Source organism: Lonchura striata, chromosome 5 (genome assembly GCF_046129695.1).
Source record: "Lonchura striata isolate bLonStr1 chromosome 5, bLonStr1.mat, whole genome shotgun sequence".
Taxonomy (NCBI): Eukaryota; Metazoa; Chordata; class Aves; order Passeriformes; family Estrildidae; genus Lonchura; species Lonchura striata.
The window spans coordinates 18445122-18466412 of record NC_134607.1 but is presented as its reverse complement, the minus strand read 5'-3'; the positions used below and the strand labels follow the sequence as shown (position 1 = coordinate 18466412).

Genomic DNA, 21291 nt, shown 5'->3' with positions numbered 1-21291 from the left:
TGAAGAATCTTGTGCAGTCAGCTGGATGAGAGATGCTGTTTCCTAAAGCACTCCAGGGGCTCTGCTTAGTACTGCTATCTGAGTTGTACCACTGTGGTGGGTGCCATGTAATGTTGGCCCAGCAGGAGAAAATCTGCACAGAAAAAAAAATTCTTACTCCAAATTTTGAATAAAGCTCAGATCATTGCAAATGGAAATGTTTGAATATAATGCATTTGAAAGCAAAGTTCAAACTATCATATTTGCATTGGTTTTTCTCTTTTCATTTTAATTAGCAGGTTCTATCTGTATCACATCCTTTCCTGGACAAGTCAAGTATTAGTTAACTGAATTCTCTGTGTAGTTGAAGTCTGTGTGCAGAGTTCCCCAGGTTAGGATAACAGCACTTGACAGATGTGTGAACACCTGTGTAAGGTTAAAAGCAAAGGATAACTAAGCTCCTGTACTCCAAAGTCTTTTCTTTAGACCATTTTGAGCCCCATCTGGTCCACTTGGAAAGAATATAGAAACTTCCCTGTGTTTTCAGAACAATTTATTCTAATTATTATTCAGGGAAAAAGCCCTCAATGAATTGTTTTTTTCTTTCTAGGGAGTAGAGAAATTATCTTAAGTCTATGGTTAACTATATTTGTGCCAGTCTCTATATTAGGTCAGTTTATAGCAAGAGAGTATTCATGGGATAGTGGGAATATTGCAGTGAGAGATGATTAGGCTAAATGTCCACTCCCAAGTGACTGTTGTGGGGGAATTGAAAGCACAGGAAATGAAGTAGAGTAAATTGTATCTCATAACTTGTGTAAGACTGACCTGCTTTCCTTTAGCATAAATAAAAATTTTATGCTAGTTTGACAATACAAGCCAAAGTAGTCCAGAGTGTGTGTGTGCTGTGATCCATAAACACTGGCCTTTTTTGAAAATGGACACCTAGGCATTGTGATTTGGAAAAAGCCAAGCTTTGGTAAGGGGGAAGAATAGCCATATGGATGGTGCAGGACTTAAATAATTGAAATCCTCTTCATACAGAAGACTTTATGAGTTGTGGCTGCTCTTCTCCATAGGAAAGTACTTCCTCGTGAGATAATTGTATTTATTTACCTGTATTTGAAGTAGCTGCTCCAAGAAACTTCATTTGGGGCGTCTCAGCGCTTCTGGTGGTTTCTAAGGTGTGGGCAGATAGTTATTATTATGTGTAATATTATTTCTTGGGATTAATTAGAAAAAAATGCATCAACCATCAACGAGGATCTTCAATTTAGCCCTTCCACCTAAGAAAGAGGAAGGATCCCAATGTACAGGAGCTGGGGTTGGCCCTTAAGAGAATGTTTGGTTATACCAGATTCGCTTTTCTTTAGCAGCCGCTTTAAGGCAGGTGTGGATTTTCCAACTTCAGGAATGTATGAAAGAGCATTTATGTCCATTGTAAATACTCCATCACAAACAACTGATAACTTACTAGAAAGCATTGTTGTGTTTTCCCCTTTCTTTTGAGCCCATTTCAGGTTCAGATAGGACTCTTCTGAACAGTAAGTTTCTTAAGACTGATACACTATGGAAATTATCTGATCAGTGTTATTTCTTTATCCAGTGATACTGTGTATTTTAACATTATCTTCAATAAAAGTGGAAGTAGTTAATAACATGTGCAGTCATTTTCATTTCATTTTTGTTTGCAGACATTGTGTTGATAACCCAAATTTTTTTGAAAAATCAACAGAAGAAGCCTGCAATTATTTTAAATTGTGCTAAGCATGCAGTAAAGCAGAACAGCTGTTTGTTATCAGAAAGGGATCTGTTCTTTATCTTGAAAAATCATATCTATTTGCAAATTATAAGATGTGCATCAGTCTTGTCTCTACTTTGTGTTCTTACTCTTGAAAGTAACGTCACTATTCCCCATAAAACTGAACTTTCGCTTTCTCACAGTTCTGTCTCATTACAGATGTAACTGAATTTACTTCCTTCCTCTGGAAAATTTTGGAAGGGGAAGGGAAATGCTTTAAATATGTGCACCTTGTGGAGAACACTGCCAGCCCAGTTTTGATGCAGTGGTATTTTTTAAGTAGAAAGGTTGTAGCTATTTGTGGCATCAACCCCCAACTTCTAAATTTAGTTTAGAATCCAATGGGTGGCTATTTCAACTTCTAAACATAGTTTGTGTTGTCCTGAGGTGTGTCACATATGAAAGGAACCTGGTACTTCACCAGGTTCAGTGTGACAATATTTTGTTTAAGTAAAGAGATTGAATTAGGGTTGACCACGTCATAAACAGAAAAAACTCACATTTCTAAGTTTCTTGGGAATCTAAGGTGTATGTATTAAGGCTTCTAAAAACATTGGGTACTTACCTGAGGGGTCAGTAATGAAGGAACTCATCAGACTTCACTGGGTTTAAACTTCTATGTTGTCCCTAAAATATAGATCAGATTGTGTCAAAACAAATACCAAGGTCTGAATTCAAGAAAAGCCTGTATACTTCTTGTGACACCCTGCTTACTGTTCTGGATATTATTCTTTTTACTAGTCTTTGTCTTGGAGATTGTGCAGCCAGAATGCATCTCAGCCCTGTTTCCCAGTTGCTTTCTCCAGTGTGCATAGGAATGAGGCTGGTTTTAACCAGATGTGAGGTTCACCTGAGTAGCTTCTAAACCTGGCCCAGTTTTTTTCAGCAGAGACTTTTTTTTAACAGTGCCATGTGTGGTACATGGAGTAGTGCCTGTGGCCCTGTGCTTGATCAACGTGTGCTGCAATTTCCAGCCCTCGCTGTCTCATGTCTGTGGCTTTACTGAGCGGTAATGGAGGGAGTTTGGAATCTTATGCAGTCTTGCACCGTAGAGAAGTGGAGGGATGAGATGACCCAGGGAGCTAAAGGGCCAGGAAAGGTCCTGTTCAGGACTTAGAAGGATAATTTCTTCAGTGTCATCATTTGCCTTGGTAACAATTCCCAGCCAAGCTAATGTGGTGCTGTACTACAGGATCTTGAGAAGTGTTGTCAGCCAGGGTGACACGTATGCCGTGATTGTTACTGAATGGGTCAGTCTGACTGTTCTTATCCACCTGTGTATGATACCTTGCCCACTTTTTTCCTCCTTGCTGCTTCAAGGTAAATATGTTTTCTTGCATGCCTCTAACAAATGTCAGTTATAACACAAACATCTTTCCTGAGCTGTGCTGTGGCTTCTTGGTTTTTTTAATGCTCAGTTGTTCTGAAATGTGTTTCAGTTGCTCTGCTGGTAGTCTTGCACATGAATGGATGCATTTCCCTAGATTGTTTCTAACTTGGCTGGTGTGTGCTAAGTTTTGGTAAGAACAGATTCTTTGTCTGCCCTTTTTATTGCTGTTTTTATGGTGTATTTCCCAATATATATGAATTAGAAAGTTTTACTTTGTGATGTTCCTGAAGAGATATTGTTCCTGTAAAACATGCAGATTACCCCATGAAGTAGGACTGTGAAATACTTTCCACTCCCATATACTTCTCTTGACAGTTATTTTGTTAGTTTCCTGGTTCTTTTGTACTAATTCTAGTAAGAATTATGTAATCTGTGCTTAGATTCTCTTTTTGGATGATCTGTATATTCATTGTTTCCTCCAGCAGATCCTTTTGTGGTTTATTTCTGCTACTTGTAGTAACATAATGTTTACTCTTTTTGTTGCTGTTGTTGTTGACTGAGGTTATGAAGTTTCTAGGGCCATGGAGAAACTGTAGTTCTTATTACAGGACAGTCTAACTGCCGTGACTTGGAGGGTTCAGTATCCATAGCTTCTTTATGCTAAGTTTGAGGTGCCACATGACTCTAAAGCAAATAAGAGTACTAAGCAGAAGACTCACACCTTAGAATCCTGGGTGTTTTAGTAAGTGGGTCTGATAATTGGTGGTGTCACAGCTTCATCAGCTTCTGTGCTGGGAAAAGAGGGTCTAACCTGTCTGGAGCTGGCAGAGCTGAACTCACTTGGTTGCTCATGAAATTGGTCCCAGGTCTGGAAGCTTAGGCAGCAGTAGCTCAGGATAACATGTTTCCAGGAGAGTGCTCTGAGAGCTCATATAAAGGCTGTTGGATTGCATTAAGGACGTGGAAGAAAAGGCTTTGGGCAAGTTTCATTTCTCTTCAGAAGAGATCTACTGCAGTTTCTTTACTTGTCATCTTTGGAGTGTGTTGCTAAGGAGAAAAGAACAAAAAGACAAGAATGAGTTGCTGAATCTTGAGATACTTGCACAGGAAAACATACTTGATAACATAATTATCCTTAAAGCCAGTGCAGTTCCAAAATCTCTAATAAGGATATCTGCACTGAATTTGTCTATGTTGTACATGGATGTCTATGTTGTACATTGTACTTAAGCTTGACAGCCTATAGAGAAGGTAATGTTTGTTTATTTTGGTTAAGTTCTTGCATAGGTCTTAATTGTTTGAAATAATACTTCTGTTGCCTTCTTTCTTATTTTCTAATAATTTTGCCTGGAAATTGTCTTCTGGAAGTTTTATGGGTATTAATTATGACAGAAGTTTGATCTTTGGTGTTAAGCAGTTGCTCTATTTATTACAGGATTTTTTTTTAATTTCTCTTTTTCCAAGTGAGGTCAGGGTCAATAACAATTGCACATTGTAAAGAAAAACTTAGGTAACCTCAAATTAACTGTACCTAAATGTACACAAGTACTTCTTGAATTTCTGTTCCATCTTTTTGAATGTCCCTTTTCTTTCCATGTTTTCAGCACTCTTTTGGTGAAACGCTTATTTTCAGCCTCAAAGGCTGGAGTAGCTGGGACTGTTCTGCTCTCTTTCCCAGCTTCTCTTTGAAATCTCCTTTTCCTGTGAAAATGCGTTGACAGATTCTCTTTCATGTGCCTTGATTTGCCAAGTGATACATGCTGCGAGTACCACTAAATGCCTTCATATCCGACTGTGCAGGAGATTTTTGGTATTATTTGCTTATTCATATACAACTGTTTGAAAAATTAAGCATGTACAGGCATATTGTTGCGATCTGGCCCCGGAGCAATGAAGTTGTTGTTCTGAGTTCAATACAGAGTGATGGTACCCTGCCAGCTGAAAATCTCATCTTCAGATTTTTCATCGTGCTTTTGTGTCAGTAGTGGAAGCCTTGTGAATTAGCCTCTCATAGGAGCTGCTTTTAGGTGCTGCAGGTTGTGACTTCCATTTATTCCTTGAAGTAACAGGATTTTGGAGCAGCAAGCCTGCTGACCTGAGCAACTTAAAACTCAGTCAAGGGTATTTTTCCTCTGTGGTAGAACAGCACAGTTAAGGATATGTGTCAATGAAGAGAGTCCCTGTGGATGACTGGGTTTCTAGGATACAGCGTATGATCTGTTTTAATTAGACAGTTACTCTTGTCTTCAGGCTCTCTCTCATTTCATTGCTTGTAGAGATTTTATACTGATAATGCAGTGTAAGAAGTAAAATTGTTTTAAGGATGTATTTTTTCTGCTTGTGTGCAAAATGCCACTCATGATCTGTCATCTGCAGTAAAAAAAGGGTAATAGAAATTTAATAGGTCTTTTCAAAAGCTTCCAGGATCTGCATTTTGGTGGACACTGCAGTGTTGAGTATAAACATAAAGCTTTTCACTAGTCATTCAGTTGGATGAAAACTGACACTGGCTGCTTAGAGACTAAAAATCAAGTTGCTGTGCAGAGAGCAATTAAAAGGAGAAAAAAAAAAAAAAGGAAAAAAAAAAGGAAGTGGGGGGAAGGAAAGCTTTTCCATTTTAAAAATGTGACCTGTTTATCCCAATGAGCAAATCTGATGAGAGTTTTTCTTAGAATTAACATTTGTAAAGTCAATTCAAGTTTGTGTGTGCTTTATCTCTAACATATGGCTTCCCACACAATGATGTCATGTACAACTAAGTGCCAAAAAAAGCGTGAATGCTCCCAGCAAACGCTACACTTTGAACATGGGTTTGATGTGCGGTTTCTGTGCCTGTGTGTGCGTGGCCAGACAGCCGGTCCTGTTAGAGCACTGAGCTCTGCACAAAGGCACTGCTGTCCTCAGCTCTGGGTGATGGTCTGCAGGGAGGCACAGTGGCCATGGAAGGCTTCTGTGTCATAAACATCTACTTTTCTCCCCTCTTAGATGTTGGAAAAGGAGCGAATTGTCACAGCTTATTTGCTTCAGAATTGTTCCGGAGAGGGACTGTCAGCTTGAGGCATCTTGGTGCTGTAAGAGCTTCATGCAGTTCCACAGGAGAGGATTTCTCTTGTGGAGATGTAGCCTTGGGATTTGCAGGTGTTGTGTAGGCACAGCAAACTGTTCTGTGCATAGGCTTTGTTCCCAGCCCACTTCTTAGCTGAGTCATGGTTTTCCCAAGCTTGCAATAATGTTTGGGAGGTGGATATCACTTTGTGCTTGTGTTTAAAGAGTGGATGGTGGGGTGGCTCCCTCTGACCCCCTCTGTATATTCTTCTGCCCTTAATGCCCCATCTGGTGGTCTGCTTCTAACCTTCTGTTACAGAAAGCTTTCCTTGGGTTGCACGGCTTTTGATCTCTCTCATGCAAAACAATGTGTTACAGTGGTATGAAATAAAGAGAAGCTGTGGGTTCTTTTTCTTTTAGTCTACCATTTACTGTAAATTACTACAGGGTCCTGTTCTGCTTCAGCAGTAGCTATGTTAGGAAGATTCCTGAATCAGAGCACAGATCACAAGTTTCCTCTTGAGCTCTTCCATTGGCCATGCAGTGGAAGTTGGAATCTCAGACTGCCTATGGTTACTAGCAAATGTCCGAAGGGAAATTTTGAGGGTGGCTTTAATGTTGGAGAAGGAAAAAAATGTCAGTGCCGGTGCCTGCTATTACAGGCTAATTGGTATTGACTGTCAAATATAACAGTTCATGAGGACTTTGTAGTGTATTTTTTGACTGGAGTGTGAAATGCAGTTAGGCTGCCTTCTAAAACTCTTTCTTTACAAAGCCTTCATAACTCTGCTGGCCAGCAGGCACGGGTTTGTCTTTGCCCCTATGTGCTTTGGTGCACGTTTTCTCCTCATACAGAGATGGAAGCTTGTGCTTATTTGCTGTGCAGCAGGGGGAGCTTCTTGTCTACTTGCACCTGGGCAGCAGCTGAGCATCAGCTGTGCATGTGGGTGAAGAATGACTTTAAGATGTTCCTCTACTTTTTTGGCTACATATTCAAACCTGAAATACGTAAAAGTGAGCATGTGTGTACCTAGACACTCACTTTGCCTGCTGCTTCCTAGTAACACTTATTATCCTCATAATACAGATTTTTCTGTCAAGAAAATTTTTCATCAGCTGCAGTGAGAAAGAGGGCTGAGACAGCATAATTTTTCAATTTCATTACTTTCTCTTTCTTTTAGCCTTTCAGGTGGTACAAGCAGCTTCAATAGTTACCAGATTCTCATATGAATTTTAAATGATGAGGGATTCTTTTACAGTAAGAAAATCAACATCTTTGGTGCACTGGGCAGGGGTGCAGCATATGCTCCAGGGAACAGAACCGTCCAAAATCTGCATGGAGCCCCGCAGAGCAGCTGTGAGCTGGAGCTTGGGAAAGGAGGGACAGTTCAGGCTCCCATTCCCTCCTCTGCCTGGCTTTTGTGTGCCAGGGGTAATTATTATCACTGTTCAATTCATGCTTAATGCCTCCCAGAGAAGAAAGCAGACAGCTTTTTGTCTGCACATGCTTCTGTGACTGGTATTTTCCTAAGAAATTTAGTTAGAGTCTTACACAAGGGAACTATTTAAATTTTTTGCAATGACCTAATGCATACAATACATACAAGCTCTTTTGGTGGGAGCTGTACTAAATGCTGTTAAATAAATTAGGAAGTTATTAAGTTTTAAGCTGTAGAAGGAAGAGGTAAGATTTTTTTTCAGATACATTTTTTTCTATCATCCTTCCTACCCTTGGGTGGTCTTGAGTCGTACACTGCATTCAATTTCCTACTTCCCATTTCTTGAAGAATAAGTTAAAATATATGTTATCAGAAGCTTCCCTTAAATGGGATATGCTGCTCCATCCCATAATCAGGTAAATGTGTCAAGTGGTGAATAGTCCTAGTAAGCTCATAACTTTAATTTTAATGATTTGGGAGCTCCTGTTACATAGTTAGTCAGGAATTTTACTGTAATATTTGGAATGTATGTAGCACTGATTGCCTTTCTGCCTAAAATGCATCTGTTTGAAGCAATGGGCAGCAATAAAAAAGTAATTTTTCTCCTTGCCTTAGAAACATAGCTACTAAAAATTTAATTTTGTTTGTCATTGTGTTGGTAAACAGAAGAATTTTTAAAGTGATACATGTTTTGAACTGTTTTGCTGTTAGTCTGCTGGCATTTTCTGTTGTTTGCAAACTTTATTATTCATAACTTAGTTTCCCAAAAATAATAGAACAAATATTACTGGTTCTATTGTTAAGATTTAATTTTTATTACAAGTAAAGATTCCCTGTATTTGTTGTCGTGCCTGTACCTGTCTATGATTTAACATCTTGATAATATAGAAAATTACTGACTTTTTTAGTAAATACTGGGAATTGTGGTAGTGTACAATTGCAATGTCTTAATAGCAGAGTGCAGAAAAATTATGCAACTTTTTTGAAGTCACATAAGGCATCAGTGACAGAGGTGGGATTACATCTGGATCCTACATTTTTAAAATACATGGAAGTATATCTGTTATAAATTAAGAATATAGAACATATATTAATATATAGAGCATATCAGTATATATGTATATTATAGAAAACATCCTTTCTTTTCTTTATTACAGGTTATAGAACAGACATTACTTTTTAGCACTGCAGTTACAGGAAGGATGCAATCTGCATCCCTCTAATTGCTATATGGAAAAACAACTAGTCTAGTTTCTGGTTTATGAACTTGTGTAGTTTTTTGGTGTGCAGACATGGTATATTTTTATCACCAAAGAACTCTCTGGATTGCAGCAGTCCTTTTCTGTAGTCGTGAGAAAATTCTGTCCTTCCCAAATGCACATGTCTGCAGCAGCCTTAGCAGGGCACGGCTGTGCTTCTGTAATTTCGGACTTGGCAGTTTCAGGGGTCGCTCTGTTCAGTGACAGGTTTCATTTCTTGTGATTTGCTTGTGATGCCAGCTAGTTTTGGGGGGCAGCAGGAGCAGCAGAGAGCTTGGCACCCCAAAGCCACCAGCAGATTTCCTGTGTTGTTGCTCCTCCCATGTCCCAGTGTCATTGTCTGAGTTGTGGCATTGTACCGGTGCCATCTGTGACTCCTGTGGCCCCTGCCACTAGTGCTCGCCTTTCCTCGCCTTTGCTGGAGCTTGGGATCACAGCTTTGTTCCCTAAGCTATCTATTCTTTTTCATAATGTTATCAGCCTGGTGAAGTTTGGCCTGTCTGATGCAAGCCCATCTGAAGGGGACCGGGGAACCGTCACCCAGCAGCAGCAGCAGCTGTGCAAACAAACAAGTCAGCGTTGATACTCATCAATAGCTTTGTGCAGCCGTGGCACTGAGATGCAGCAGAACAAGTGCAATCTGTCTGCTTCCTTTGTCCCACGGCGCAGCCAGAGCGGCCACTCTGCGCTGATGAGGCCGATTGTCATGCTGTGCTGTGCCTTTTCCTCCTTGCTTTTTTCCTTTGCTTTTCCTGCCTCTTTGTGGGCTGTCGGGCTGCTCCCAAACACATCTGCCACGCGTCCCATCTGCTCTCCCCGAGAGGCACGCTCAGTCCTGACAAGCGCTATTCAAGGGGCGCGCTGTTCTGTGGAGCTGGCAGAAAACACTAATTTGTATTATTAATGGCATATCACTAATGTTCCCTGCTTCTAAAACACTGAGAAATTAAATCGGGTGGAACATCAACTTGTAAACTTGCTGGTGGGTTTTTTTCAAAATCCTACATGCATAGGTGAATTTTTTCCATTTCCACTTAATGTAGGTAACAGTGCTCTTACTTTGTCTTGGAGCTTGTAACTTTTTCAAGACACTGTGTTTTCCTTCAAAAAAAGGAACCATTTTTTCAGAAGTTGTTCTATTGTTCTATTCTGTTCTATTCTTTCCTTCCTGGCATCAGGATGTAAGATTCTTTACATTAAGAGGCAAGGCACAAGTGTGTGATAAAATAATTATTTACTATTCCTTTTGTCTTTCAAAGAAAAAATATTATTGGACTATCCAAAAAAGTTTTAAAAAACATCCTAAACTCAGAAAGAATTTAAAGTCTTGCCTGTTCTGCATGCCTGTTGGACAACTTAGGGTTATGCACTTAACTCTTCAGAACATCTTTTCGGTGACCTTTACTTCCAGCAGGATCTTGCCATGTGCCAGCTCCCCTGTCAAGTTGAACAAAAATAAAGTAGCTCTCAGCGGGTGAAGGAAAAAGATAGTGCACAGCATAGGCAGAGATATGCAGTAGAGTAGTTTTTGTGGAATCACCTCTTTGAGTCAAGGATTTGTGGAGTTACCTGATCAAAAGTTACTAATTAGTGTTCTTATTCATCTCTCTCTGGTCATATTAATTGTCAGCTGTGTTTGCCATGCTCATTATGTTGAAGCTGTCACAGCTGCCTTGTGTTCTGCTGCAGAGATTTACAAATTAAGGCTGTGGTGAACAAGGAGTAATTTTCCCTGTTACCATGTTTGTCTGCACTATGGAATTCACTGTAAGCAAGGGTTAGGTGTCCAAAGTACCAAGCTGGGCAGGATTTTAGAGGGCTGCCTGAAAGGAAATGCACATGCATGTAGGAAGAGAATTTATTCATTTTGACAGTGTTTGTTTCACAGCCTTGTTAAGTCTTCCTTTAGTAACTCCCTGCTTACTCAGAATGTCACAAAGAGAAAAGTAAAGGTTGGAAGCATAAGTAAAAAAAAAAAGAATGAGGCCCGGGAGGCTTCTACCAATGAAAAAAAAGTTGAGCAACTTTTGGTCAACTGGCAGAGCTGTGTCAGGGTACATTTTGGTTCTGTGCTTCTTGGAAGCTAATTTGTCTGGTACTCATGTTAACTCCTTGTGAAAGGTGTTATTCCATGGTGGCTGCACTGTTCTTCACTGTGTTGTATTCAGGAATCTGACCTCTGTTGAAGAGGTTGAGGATGGACTTGTTTACTTGTCTTATATAGCTTTTACGAGAGTATTTTTTCTTGTCACTTTGTTCTTCACCTGAGAGCATTATAAGGCAGTATATTTTATCATCATAACCCAGCTAAGCATCATAAAGCTGCTAATGCCTAACAGTGAGTTTGTGGAGGGAAAAAATGGATTGGGACTGCTTGAGAGAATAGTATCTCTTATCTTGCAAAACATTGTTCATGGAATTTGTAATATAAAGGATATAATCACAGCATTCACTTAGGTGTGATCAGTAGTAAGCATTAGCTCTCCTAGTTGTGCTTTTCACATCAGCATCTTCAAAATTTATCAAGTTGGTGTGTCAGCACTTGAAAAGTTGTGTCAAGGAGTTTAGCAGACAGACCAGGGAGAAGGGGATAAGAACAGCAGTTTATCACCTCTGAAAGTGGTGTTAGACACTGAGAAACAGATAGGTGAGCTATTCCTGCAGGCCTTTCTGTGGGTTAGTGAGTTAAGGCACCCATTAAAGGTTTACAGATGTAGTTGCAGTTGAGCTGTGTACTGTATCATTTGTCCAGTGCTTTGTAATGTGTATGCTTGTTTTTACATTAACGGGTCCCTGGTGGTTTAACTGGATGTGATTCCTGCCCCTCCATCCTTGTTAATGTGTGTTGCCAGTGGGTTCCAGCAGCACTGCTTGGACATCCCATACAGAAATAGGGTGAGCAGGCGTGATAGATAACTTAAAGATGAATGCTTTGTGTGTACCCTTGAAAACTATTCTGCTGCAATTTTCTGTGATTTCCTTTAAAAATTCAGCTCTGAATGCTATTCATCCAATCTCAAGATTTCAGGAAAGTAATCAGCCTTTTCTCTGCCAAATTCATCTGTGCTTGGAAAAGCTTCTATACAGATCTGCTCTGTAACCCAAGAATGCTTTTTGTGAGAGAGGACAGTATTTTGTTGAAATATGTGGTGAATTCTCAACTTTTTCTCCTCTGTGTTTGAACCTGGCCATTACTACTTGAGCTCTGCAAGCTAGAGGAGTGAAAGCTTTATTACAGGAGGCGTATAAAGAGAACTGTGAATAAATATAGCAATTGTGTAATGAAGCAATTTGTCAGTGACTGCTAACAGGCCAGACTTCATATGAATGGTGGATAATGTAAAAATAACATGTTACAAACATGTCACAACATGTTAGCAAATTCTTCCTGTTGATATCAGGTCCACGTTTGTTTTATGAAAAAGGGAACCCCTCTTCATCTCTCATGTCACTTATTTCTGATATGAGGGGGAAGATTTGATCCATGAAACAGAGTAGGTCTTCTTGTGGCCTTAATACTAAGAAAGAATAAAATCGGAGGAAATTAAGGGATACTACAGGAGAGCAAAACACCTAAAATTATGTAGATTTTCCCCTGCCTTGTTCTTTGTTACCCTTTCTAGTGTGTTTGCTTTGCGAGACCACTAGTTGCCATGTAGTGTAACCTTGTACGGGTAAGAGGGAGACACTTTCTGCTCCTCCATGAGTCCTACTGGAGTGTTGCTGTAGAGACATATCAGTGCTTTGAGAGGAGCTTGTGTTGTCCTGTTCATTTCCAAGGAATGGAATTTCACAAGAAATCTTACTATTTGTGCTGACTTGCTTGTGGAGGGTTTTTTACTTTGTCTTCGTCCTTGAATTTTGGGCAGTTGTCTCCAGAAATATTCTGTGTGAGGTTTGCTCATGGCAGTCTTACTGCTTGTGCTGATCTGTTTTGTTTTGGCTTTTGTTTTTCTCTCCCTCTTGATTTAGATGAGACATCCTTGGAACAGCAGAATTTTTCCTTTTTCTCAATGATGCATGAAAGCATATCAGGCAGCAGGACACAAACAGCCTTAGCAAGGAGTACTTTGGAGTCCCAAGAAAGTAATTTGCTTCAAACAGTTTTATCATCAGTTACCACTTCCTTTGATGGGACTTTACTTCGCCAAGAAGAAACAGCCATGATTTCAGAAGGGAGAAGTATGCCACCGTTGGTAGATGTCTCTGTAACGAGCAATGAGGCATTCCTAAGTGATGATGAATTTATTAGCTCCTTTTCAAAGGCACAGTGGACTCCTCCTGTGAAGTCTTTTGCAGTTTTAACAGATCGTCACTCAGTTAATACAGTAGAGCCATCAAGAGAAATGTTAGAAACTGTGTTGCTAACACCTTCATTATCTGTCCTTTCTTCACTGTATGATATCTCAGAAACGGCACAGCAGAAGACTTCGTCGAGTGCTGTTTCTGAACGCACCTACACTCTTATGGAGCTAAAGCCTTTTGTACCAGATCCTGAAATATTAACAGCAAATAGAGACTTGCTGTTGTACCCTCCAAATACAGCTGTTCCATTCACTTCCATTCCTTCTGACACAGGAGTTGTGGCACAGGAAAACAGTAATGCAAGTTTAGCAGCTCTGCCTTTTGGGGGTGCTTCAGAAGGATCTCCTCTCCATCTCAAGCTGCTGGGTGAAACCAGCCCTGGGGCCCCAGATGCCACAGCACAGCGTGCAGACCTGTATGGTGATGTTTACACCTATGTGAGTAGCCAGGCAGCAGAACTTCTCAGTCAAAGGACTTACCCCACTCCAAGCATTCCCTGGCCCACACCAGCTTCAGCAGCCAGTGCTGAGCCTGCTTTTTATCCTATTAGTCTTCCACTTGTGTCTTTCCCTCTTGATTCAGCTGCCATTTCCATGAACTCTAATACAGTTCTTAATGCCAGCCTGTTTACACACGGGTTCTCCACTACAGCACCAAATTTGCCTGCTGGTTCAGAAATACCAAGTCAATCAGAGCTTGTCAGTGAGCTCAAGAGTCCAGTGCCTTTCACGAGATCTTACAGTTACTGTCTCTATTGTGACTCAGAAGTTTCACTTCTGCCAGAAGCAGGCTTTGCCCCAGAACATGATGTGGGCTCAGGCGATTATGTTGAAACTTTGTCCATCAAAGCCTCTGAAGTACAAGGCATAACTGCATTTACAACTATAATTACTGATGTGTATGAATTAGAGGAACCTACACCTGAGATTTTTGATACTTCTTTTCCATCAAGACCAGTTGTTTCACTTTCTTCCAGATTCGCAGAAATCCCTGACTCAAGCATGTTTTTATTAAGCACTACAGACACTAGAACACCTATAACAATATCTCCCTCCTTCCATCAGCTCCCTGGGGAAACATCACTGAACATCTCTGTTTCCCAGACTCTCCCTGTTCTGGAAACAATTTCGGTGACTCCAAGCACTTATGTAGAACTTCCTGGTGCCACCACTGCTCTGTTGGACTCTACCATCATCCCCAGTGAGCCAGTCACATCGTTTGCAATCAGTCTGACAACCTTGCTGGAACTGCCAGAATTAATGCCATCAGAATCCATGGTTTTGCTTGGCAAAACATCTACAAGGGATGAACTATCTTTAAATATTTCAGATTTTTCATCCGATCTTTTATCAACACCATTTCTTATTGAATCGAGTTACTTGTCTTTATCACTGACCATGGTAAATTCTTACTCTGTCATGCAAAGTGATTTATCAACACTGTTACCTCAGACCCTGTTGACTGGGACATCAGTACTTCCTGAGGATGTTACCAGCTGGGACTTAGCTACCACTGTCAGCTCTGCCACTGATGCTGAGGTTTCTCAGTTACATCTTGGCCAAACATCATACTTTCTTTCAAATGCATCGTCCCTTCCAGATGCACAGGTTCCTGAAATAATGCCATCATCAGATTTTCACTCGGAGTCATCCGTGTTTCTGGAAACATCCTCGGTACTGCCAGTGGGCTCTGAAGTTGTGTTTACCTCAGCTGCCACAGGAGCTACCTCTCAGTTGGAGCCTTCACTCTCCATCTCTCACTCTGTGGTTCCTACCCTGGTGCTACCCACTTCTGACACCCAGTCTGTTACCAGCAGCCTCTTGCTCAGTGAAACAAATCTGATCTCTTCGTTTACTACCTTTCTGGCAACTCCTGTCTTAAACATATCTTCATCTCTACTTTCGACTGCTCTGGGTTCTGATGAGGATATTGGTGCTACAGTTAACCCCACGCTGCTTTTAACATCTGGCAGCAGAGGCAGTGTCCCCACAGCCCTTCCTCCCACAGACCCTGACAATCTTGCATCAGATGCCGACACCATCAGCGTAATGCCCTCTCCTACATTATCTCTGTTTGTGACCTCTTCCTTTGCTCCCACACAATTTCCTCTGACTGCCAGCCCTCCCCCTGGACATGAAGTTCCATCAGGAAGCAGTGTAACTGCTGGTGCTGATGCATCAGCTCCTTTCACCACTGCCAGCAGTGCTAAAAGCAGCCCAGGGACATTCTCCTCCACCCCGCTGAGGACCACTACTCCATCTGAGGTGGTGGCTGTGACCTCTGCTGTGACTACTACCAGGCAGCCATACATCTGCGACATCACCATTCCCGACGCCTACTTGGTCACTGCAGGTAAGATACTCCCAACATTTTCATTTTGGCTTTCAGAAGCCACTGTAATATGACCCCCTAGCTAAATTGCAGATTTTGGATTAACTAAGTGAACTTTATGGCATAAATTTAGACAAAGAGCTGTAAAAGCATTGATTTATCATTTACTGTTAAAAATAATAGAGTTCACTTGGATAAAGTCCATTGTGAGAGAGCGTTACAAATACATTGCACTGCACAGAGAATGAAATTGTCCTCAAAAATTGCTGATACAAGTGTGCTGAGTTAGAGGCTGCTTTATCATTTGATTGATTGTAAATGAATGTTACTGTCATGGTACTGTTCTGCCAAACTGCAATGTTCTGACTGAGTAAGTTTCTCCTTTCAGTTGTTGCTGATGTTTATTAAAAAATACCTGCATGTGAGGTAATGTAATATGTAAAAGGAGAATTGGTTTAAAAAATGTTTTGGTTTTGCAACCATGTTTATAACTTCACCTTACTAGCTTATGTTTGTACCTTACCTCCTCCCATACTTACTTTCAGTTGGATTTGGTGTGTTTGTAACCAGAAAAAGTGACATTAATGTGTTTCAAAATTAATCATCTTAGCATCTGTATTTGCTTTTCTGGTATTTTCCTGTCTCTTCCTAGCTTGTTAACAAAACAGTGCCAGCAAACTAATCCAGGGCAGCTGCAGAAGTGCTGCATATTCATGCTGAGCAATATTTGTTACTCGTAAGGCTTAGTTGTGAGATATAAAGCAGAATGAGCATAATCTCATCCTCCACATATGTAGGTGATCTAGCTATGCTAGTGATGAGGAAGACTTTCTTAAAATGTAATTTGAGTACTTTTGTAGGCAAGTTACTGATGGAAAGTAAATGCAGGATGACAGCACAACACTTTTCAGTTGTTTGCATAACCCACAGTCACGGTGTCAAGTGTGACTGTAACAGACATGACATCCATTGGGATGTGGGGATTTCAAAGCTCTTTCTTACTCTGTTGATATCCCTTTCATTAATTAATGTCATGTTTGCTTACTTTTTATTTAAGAGAAAAGCAGATGCATATTTTCTGTGGCTTTTTTCTGACCTTACCTGCATTCCATGCATTGCCTACAAAAACTTTTAACTGTGTTGTAACAGCAGACTCACACTGAGACTGAATATGCTGCTACTTTCCCATTTGAATGCTGCAGTGGATCTTCAAAAGTGTCTTTTATCAGAATGCTAGACATTAGCTGTGGAAAAAACAAAAGAAGATAAAATAAACTTACAGTTCCTTAAACTTTACAGACAGTCACTCTTTAGGATACAGTCACACCTTGTCCCCTGTCCTTGTTGTTCATCTTACCTGTTTGATGCAACTGATCTCACTACCTGCTTTTTCTTGCAATGTGCAGTTGAAAATGCAACTTTTATTAAAAACTTAAGAGCTGAAGCTAAAAGGTATTTTCTGACTGACATTAATTTCTAGTGCTGGCCCGAAGAGCTGTTCTACGAAATGTCAGTGAATCCATCAGAGAAGTGCTCAGAGTTCAGTTCAGGAGATCGGTAGAGCTAGAGGTAAGTGGTATGAGGTGTGTAGACATACTCTTTGATCAATGTAATATGGTAGGTAGCTTTTAGTTCAAAAGCTAAAACAGTAATTCAAACAGTCCATAGATACTGTATCAGAGATAGCTTTATTTTATTTTAACTTAAATGTTAGTCATGTTTTTGTTGGGTTGTTTTTTGGTTTTTTTTTTAATGTGAACATGATGTCAACTTTTTACTTTTAGAATGCCATCATTTTCTAGGACAAACCTCCCTTGGCTTTGCTAGAGGTGAGCCAGCAGTGTCTAGAATTTACTGCTCACTCCTTTGCCTGGTGAATTGAAATGAACTTTAACCCTTCAAAATACCTGTTAAGCAGGTCTGTTTGTTCCTCTAGATGATTACATACTTAGCACTTTAAACAAAATGAAACTTTCTGCACAGCCTTGTGCTATTTTATATTATAAGCGAGACCATCAACACTTGCAGGGGAGGTGGTGGAATCCCAAATGCCTGATTTGTCAGGTGAAAAAGGTAGGGGGAAGAAATCAGGTGTGCAATAGTAAGATGTTATATCTAAGCCTTCAGGTAGGTGTAACATCTGTCCTTATTCCCCTTACAGGAATAACTGTACCCTTGGAGTTTTCTGAAAACTTTCTCTGCTTTGGTATTCAAGGAATTATCTTTGAACAAGATTTCAATATTATTTTCCAATTTCCAAGTGATTGTCTAGTTGAAATAAGGGTTAAAGGCTTTGTTCCCCACCTCTGTCTCAAACCCTGAGAGGAAAAGATAGAGGGGTACATGGGGGTACCTTTGTTGTATAACCAGATACTTCAGTGGTGAGGAAATGCTTCACTAGAATTATTGGGGTAGATGATATTCAGCTGCATTTGCGGTCTTGCATGTCTGTATTCATCTAGTAGTCAGAGCCCAGTACCAGATGATCTTTTGTGAGTCAGTTGATCTCATTTTTGTTCTGTAGGTAAGTGGCAGTTCATTGAACAAAACTTGCATTTCTCCATGCACAGAATTACTTGGTGCCTTTAATTTTGGCATCTCCCATGATCACTGCACTCGGTGATTAAACTCCTGTCTGAAATTTGAGCATGTACATCTCTACTTCTCAGTCAAGATAGGAGTGTTATAAATTCCTGCCAAATTTCAGCTACAGTGAGCTGGCTCTGTAAACTGTGGGTAGTTTATGTCCTTCTAACAACACCTGCTAGTGAGCTACTTAGATTTTTTTTTTTTTTTAATATATAAAAGAGATTTTTCTTCTGGTTTATAGATCATACCTTCAGTTTGTGCAAACTGGAATAGTCAAAAAGAAGTTAGATGTTCATAATGATAGAAACACACTTAATTTTCAGTGACCTTACATATCTCATTAATATGGAAGTTCTTACATTCTCACTGTTAATAGCAGTAGGAGAAAATCCGTTAGCTAATATTTGAAGGTTAATTGGAACAAACATTTGATATCTCACTTTATATTTTTCCCTTTTAATTCCTGCCTTTCATGCCTGCTATTGCCTTGTAAAGCTCTCAATAGGAGAAAGCTTCTAAGGAGTCCTAAGGTTTCTGAGAAGTAACTGTTTTTATAATTAATGCAGCTGATCCAGCTTCATCCTTTGGAAAATCTTTTTTATCTAAAGGCAAGACATCTTTGCTGAATCAGTTTTGCTTATTCTAGAATGCTGCTATCATATGGGTTTTGCACTAAAAATAATCACTAGCAAATATGTTTTCACCTCTAACTGTGGAATACTAACAGAACTGTTGATTTGAAAAAGAGCTGTCTATAGGAGCAGTATGTTGAGTGGTGATGTAATGCAGTATTTTAAACAGAATTTCTCTGTCTTGCTAAACTTAATTAATCAAACAGACCTGACTTTTGTTAGATGACAGTACTCTAGAAACCATGTGTGTGTTTGCAAGTTATGGTAAAGCAGTGCACTTCTCTAAGATGCTTTTTTACTGTGTCTCTTATTACAGCTCACAGATGTTCCCTCACTGTGATGTAATGTACAGTAAAGCAGGGGACAGTCCAGTTAAATTTAACTTTGTAGTAATGTATGCTTTAAAAATAAAATCAATGGCAGTGATGGCTATAACTGCTGCTCACTTTAAATAAGAAGCAAGTTTAGCAGTGAAAGGAGGATTAAAGCATTTTTTGCCCTCAACTTTTTCAATTGAAACTTTGGTCTCTGCTACTTTATTGTTTCAAGCATTGTGAGTTGCTGAAGTGGAAAAAGGAGGAGGCAGAATCCTGCCAAATGAAAAACACTTCTGTTACTTTTTTTCTCTAGAAAAATCCTTACAACAAAGTGAGAATAACCAAAAATTGCAAATTTTTTTCTGGTTGGTCTCAGCATATTGCATCTGTAAAAGAAAAAGACCCCATTGTCTGAGTAAGAGTAATTTTAGTCAATACTCTGTAATGTAAAGCTTATGACACTTGGGTAGGATCTGTTAAACAGTGTTCTCTTGACTTGACTTGCACTGGGGTGTAAATAAAATAGTGTTGGCAGCGACTCACTGCCAGGACCCCTGGTGCCATTAAGTTCATGCCAACAGGAAAAGGGTTTTTGCCAGCCTCCTTTGTGCTTGGAAATTTTATCATGCATTTGTGCATTTTTTCCTTAGCCACTTGGTTGTTGTATTTAATGTGGGTTTGGTGGTGTGTCCTTAACATACTGGCTCCTATAATCCCAAATCAGTGAACTCTGCTTCCAGAGTGTGGAGTTCAGGTCATTGCCAGGTAAATGCTTCTTTCAAAGATGCCACCTTGTGGGTTTGCACTGGCTTCATTTCTGCTTCACCACTGCTGAAGTTGTGGCTGGTACTGTAGAAGGGTGTAAAACCAGTGAGAACTGTTGCCTCAGGATCCTAACGTGTGTAGAAGCAGAAGCTTTATTGTATTTTTAAGACCTGTGAGCCTTTGCATCTTCAGGAAGTTAAACACCTCTGCAGGCTTTTTATAGGATTCTTAATAAGGTGGTGGTGAGAAAATCAGTTGTTGATACTTTCTGCCAGACGTTTACAGAGCTTAGTACAGTGGAGTGTAGGCATGGATTAGGTTGTGTGTAGAGTTGTGTTTGCACTGTATATCCCCTCATAATGGTTTGTCCCTCCATATCCCCTCTTTGTACCTGTTTGTCCATCCCAGCTTTCCCATCAGTACCTGTATGTCCATCAAACCCCAAGCCATCCCCCTGTCTCCTCCCAGGTGATGAGTCCATCACCTGGTGACCATTCCCCTTTGTCCAGATCCTTCCCCCAGGGTCACCAGGTAACTGGACCCTGGCTGGGACTCCTCCTTGACCCCTCCTCAGTGGTCACTCTGAGGCCTTGCCCCCCGAGAGCCGCTCCCATGTCCTTCCCCTGTTGGCTGCTCAGTTTTCCCCACCCCCCTGTATCGGCTGCTCTGGGCAGGGACCTTTCTTTTGCTCTGGAGGTCCTTCGAGGTCAGATGTGGCCTGGGATCTCTCCAGGCCCTCATTAAACTTTGGAACTAATCCTGAGGGAGAGCACCTCTTTCCTTTGCTTGTGGGACCAGCTCGTCTTTGGACTCACGTGGGAGCTTCTCCAAGCCTCCCGGGATCCAAGGAGAAGTTCCTTCCCTCTGCCCGCCTCGCCCCACTGTCCAGCTGGCCGGGCTCCACAGGGGATCTGTTCCCGTGGATTCGAGGGAGAGATGCAGCAGGTGTGGCAAAGGTACATCTGATCAAGTATTTTAGCAGACAATAATCAATAACAGATGCTTAGGAAACATCATAAGGAACAAAGAAAAGATATATAGTCATGGTTTTCCTGAATACTCCTCTGGCTTCTAGTACACTACTACTTTCTGTAGTGGATGTGCTCTCTCTTGTGAGGGTAGCTTGGAATGAGATGGGTTGTGTCCTGGGAACAGCAGAGCTGGGTTAGTCATTGCACTTTGAAGCAGAGATAGCTTAACTCTAGGTGTTGTAAGAGTTCTCTGCTTCTGCTAAAGGTTTCTGCTTCTGCAGTGGAGGTGGCTCCAGACTGCACATGGAATTTTGTGTGCTTTTCTGGCCCAAATTTCTTATATTTTAATATAAGAAATTCATGCTTGTGTACTTGGAGAGCAACACTCAAATGCGATGGTTCAGCCACCTAATTTGTTAGCATCTAGCTGTCCTGGCAGTCGAGGTCAAACTCCCAAGAGAGTTGGATGGATGGGTGGGTTTGTGAACCATTAGAGCTATGCAGCTATTCTCATCCATGAATCATGAT

At 40.6% G+C, this 21291-nt stretch overlaps 1 protein-coding gene across 7 annotated transcripts in view; it reads left to right on the top strand.

Annotated features, from left to right (window-relative positions):
- KIAA1549 (KIAA1549 ortholog) overlaps nt 1-21291 on the top strand; it is a 140898-nt gene that overhangs the window by 54766 nt on the left and 64841 nt on the right. For all 7 annotated transcript variants that reach the window (XM_031507962.2, XM_021536577.3, XM_021536569.2 and 4 more), the window contains exons 2-3: nt 12826-15510; nt 16970-17058. In XM_031507962.2, the coding sequence (XP_031363822.2) occupies nt 12826-15510; nt 16970-17058 (2774 nt within the window). The remainder of the gene's footprint in view (nt 1-12825; nt 15511-16969; nt 17059-21291) is intronic.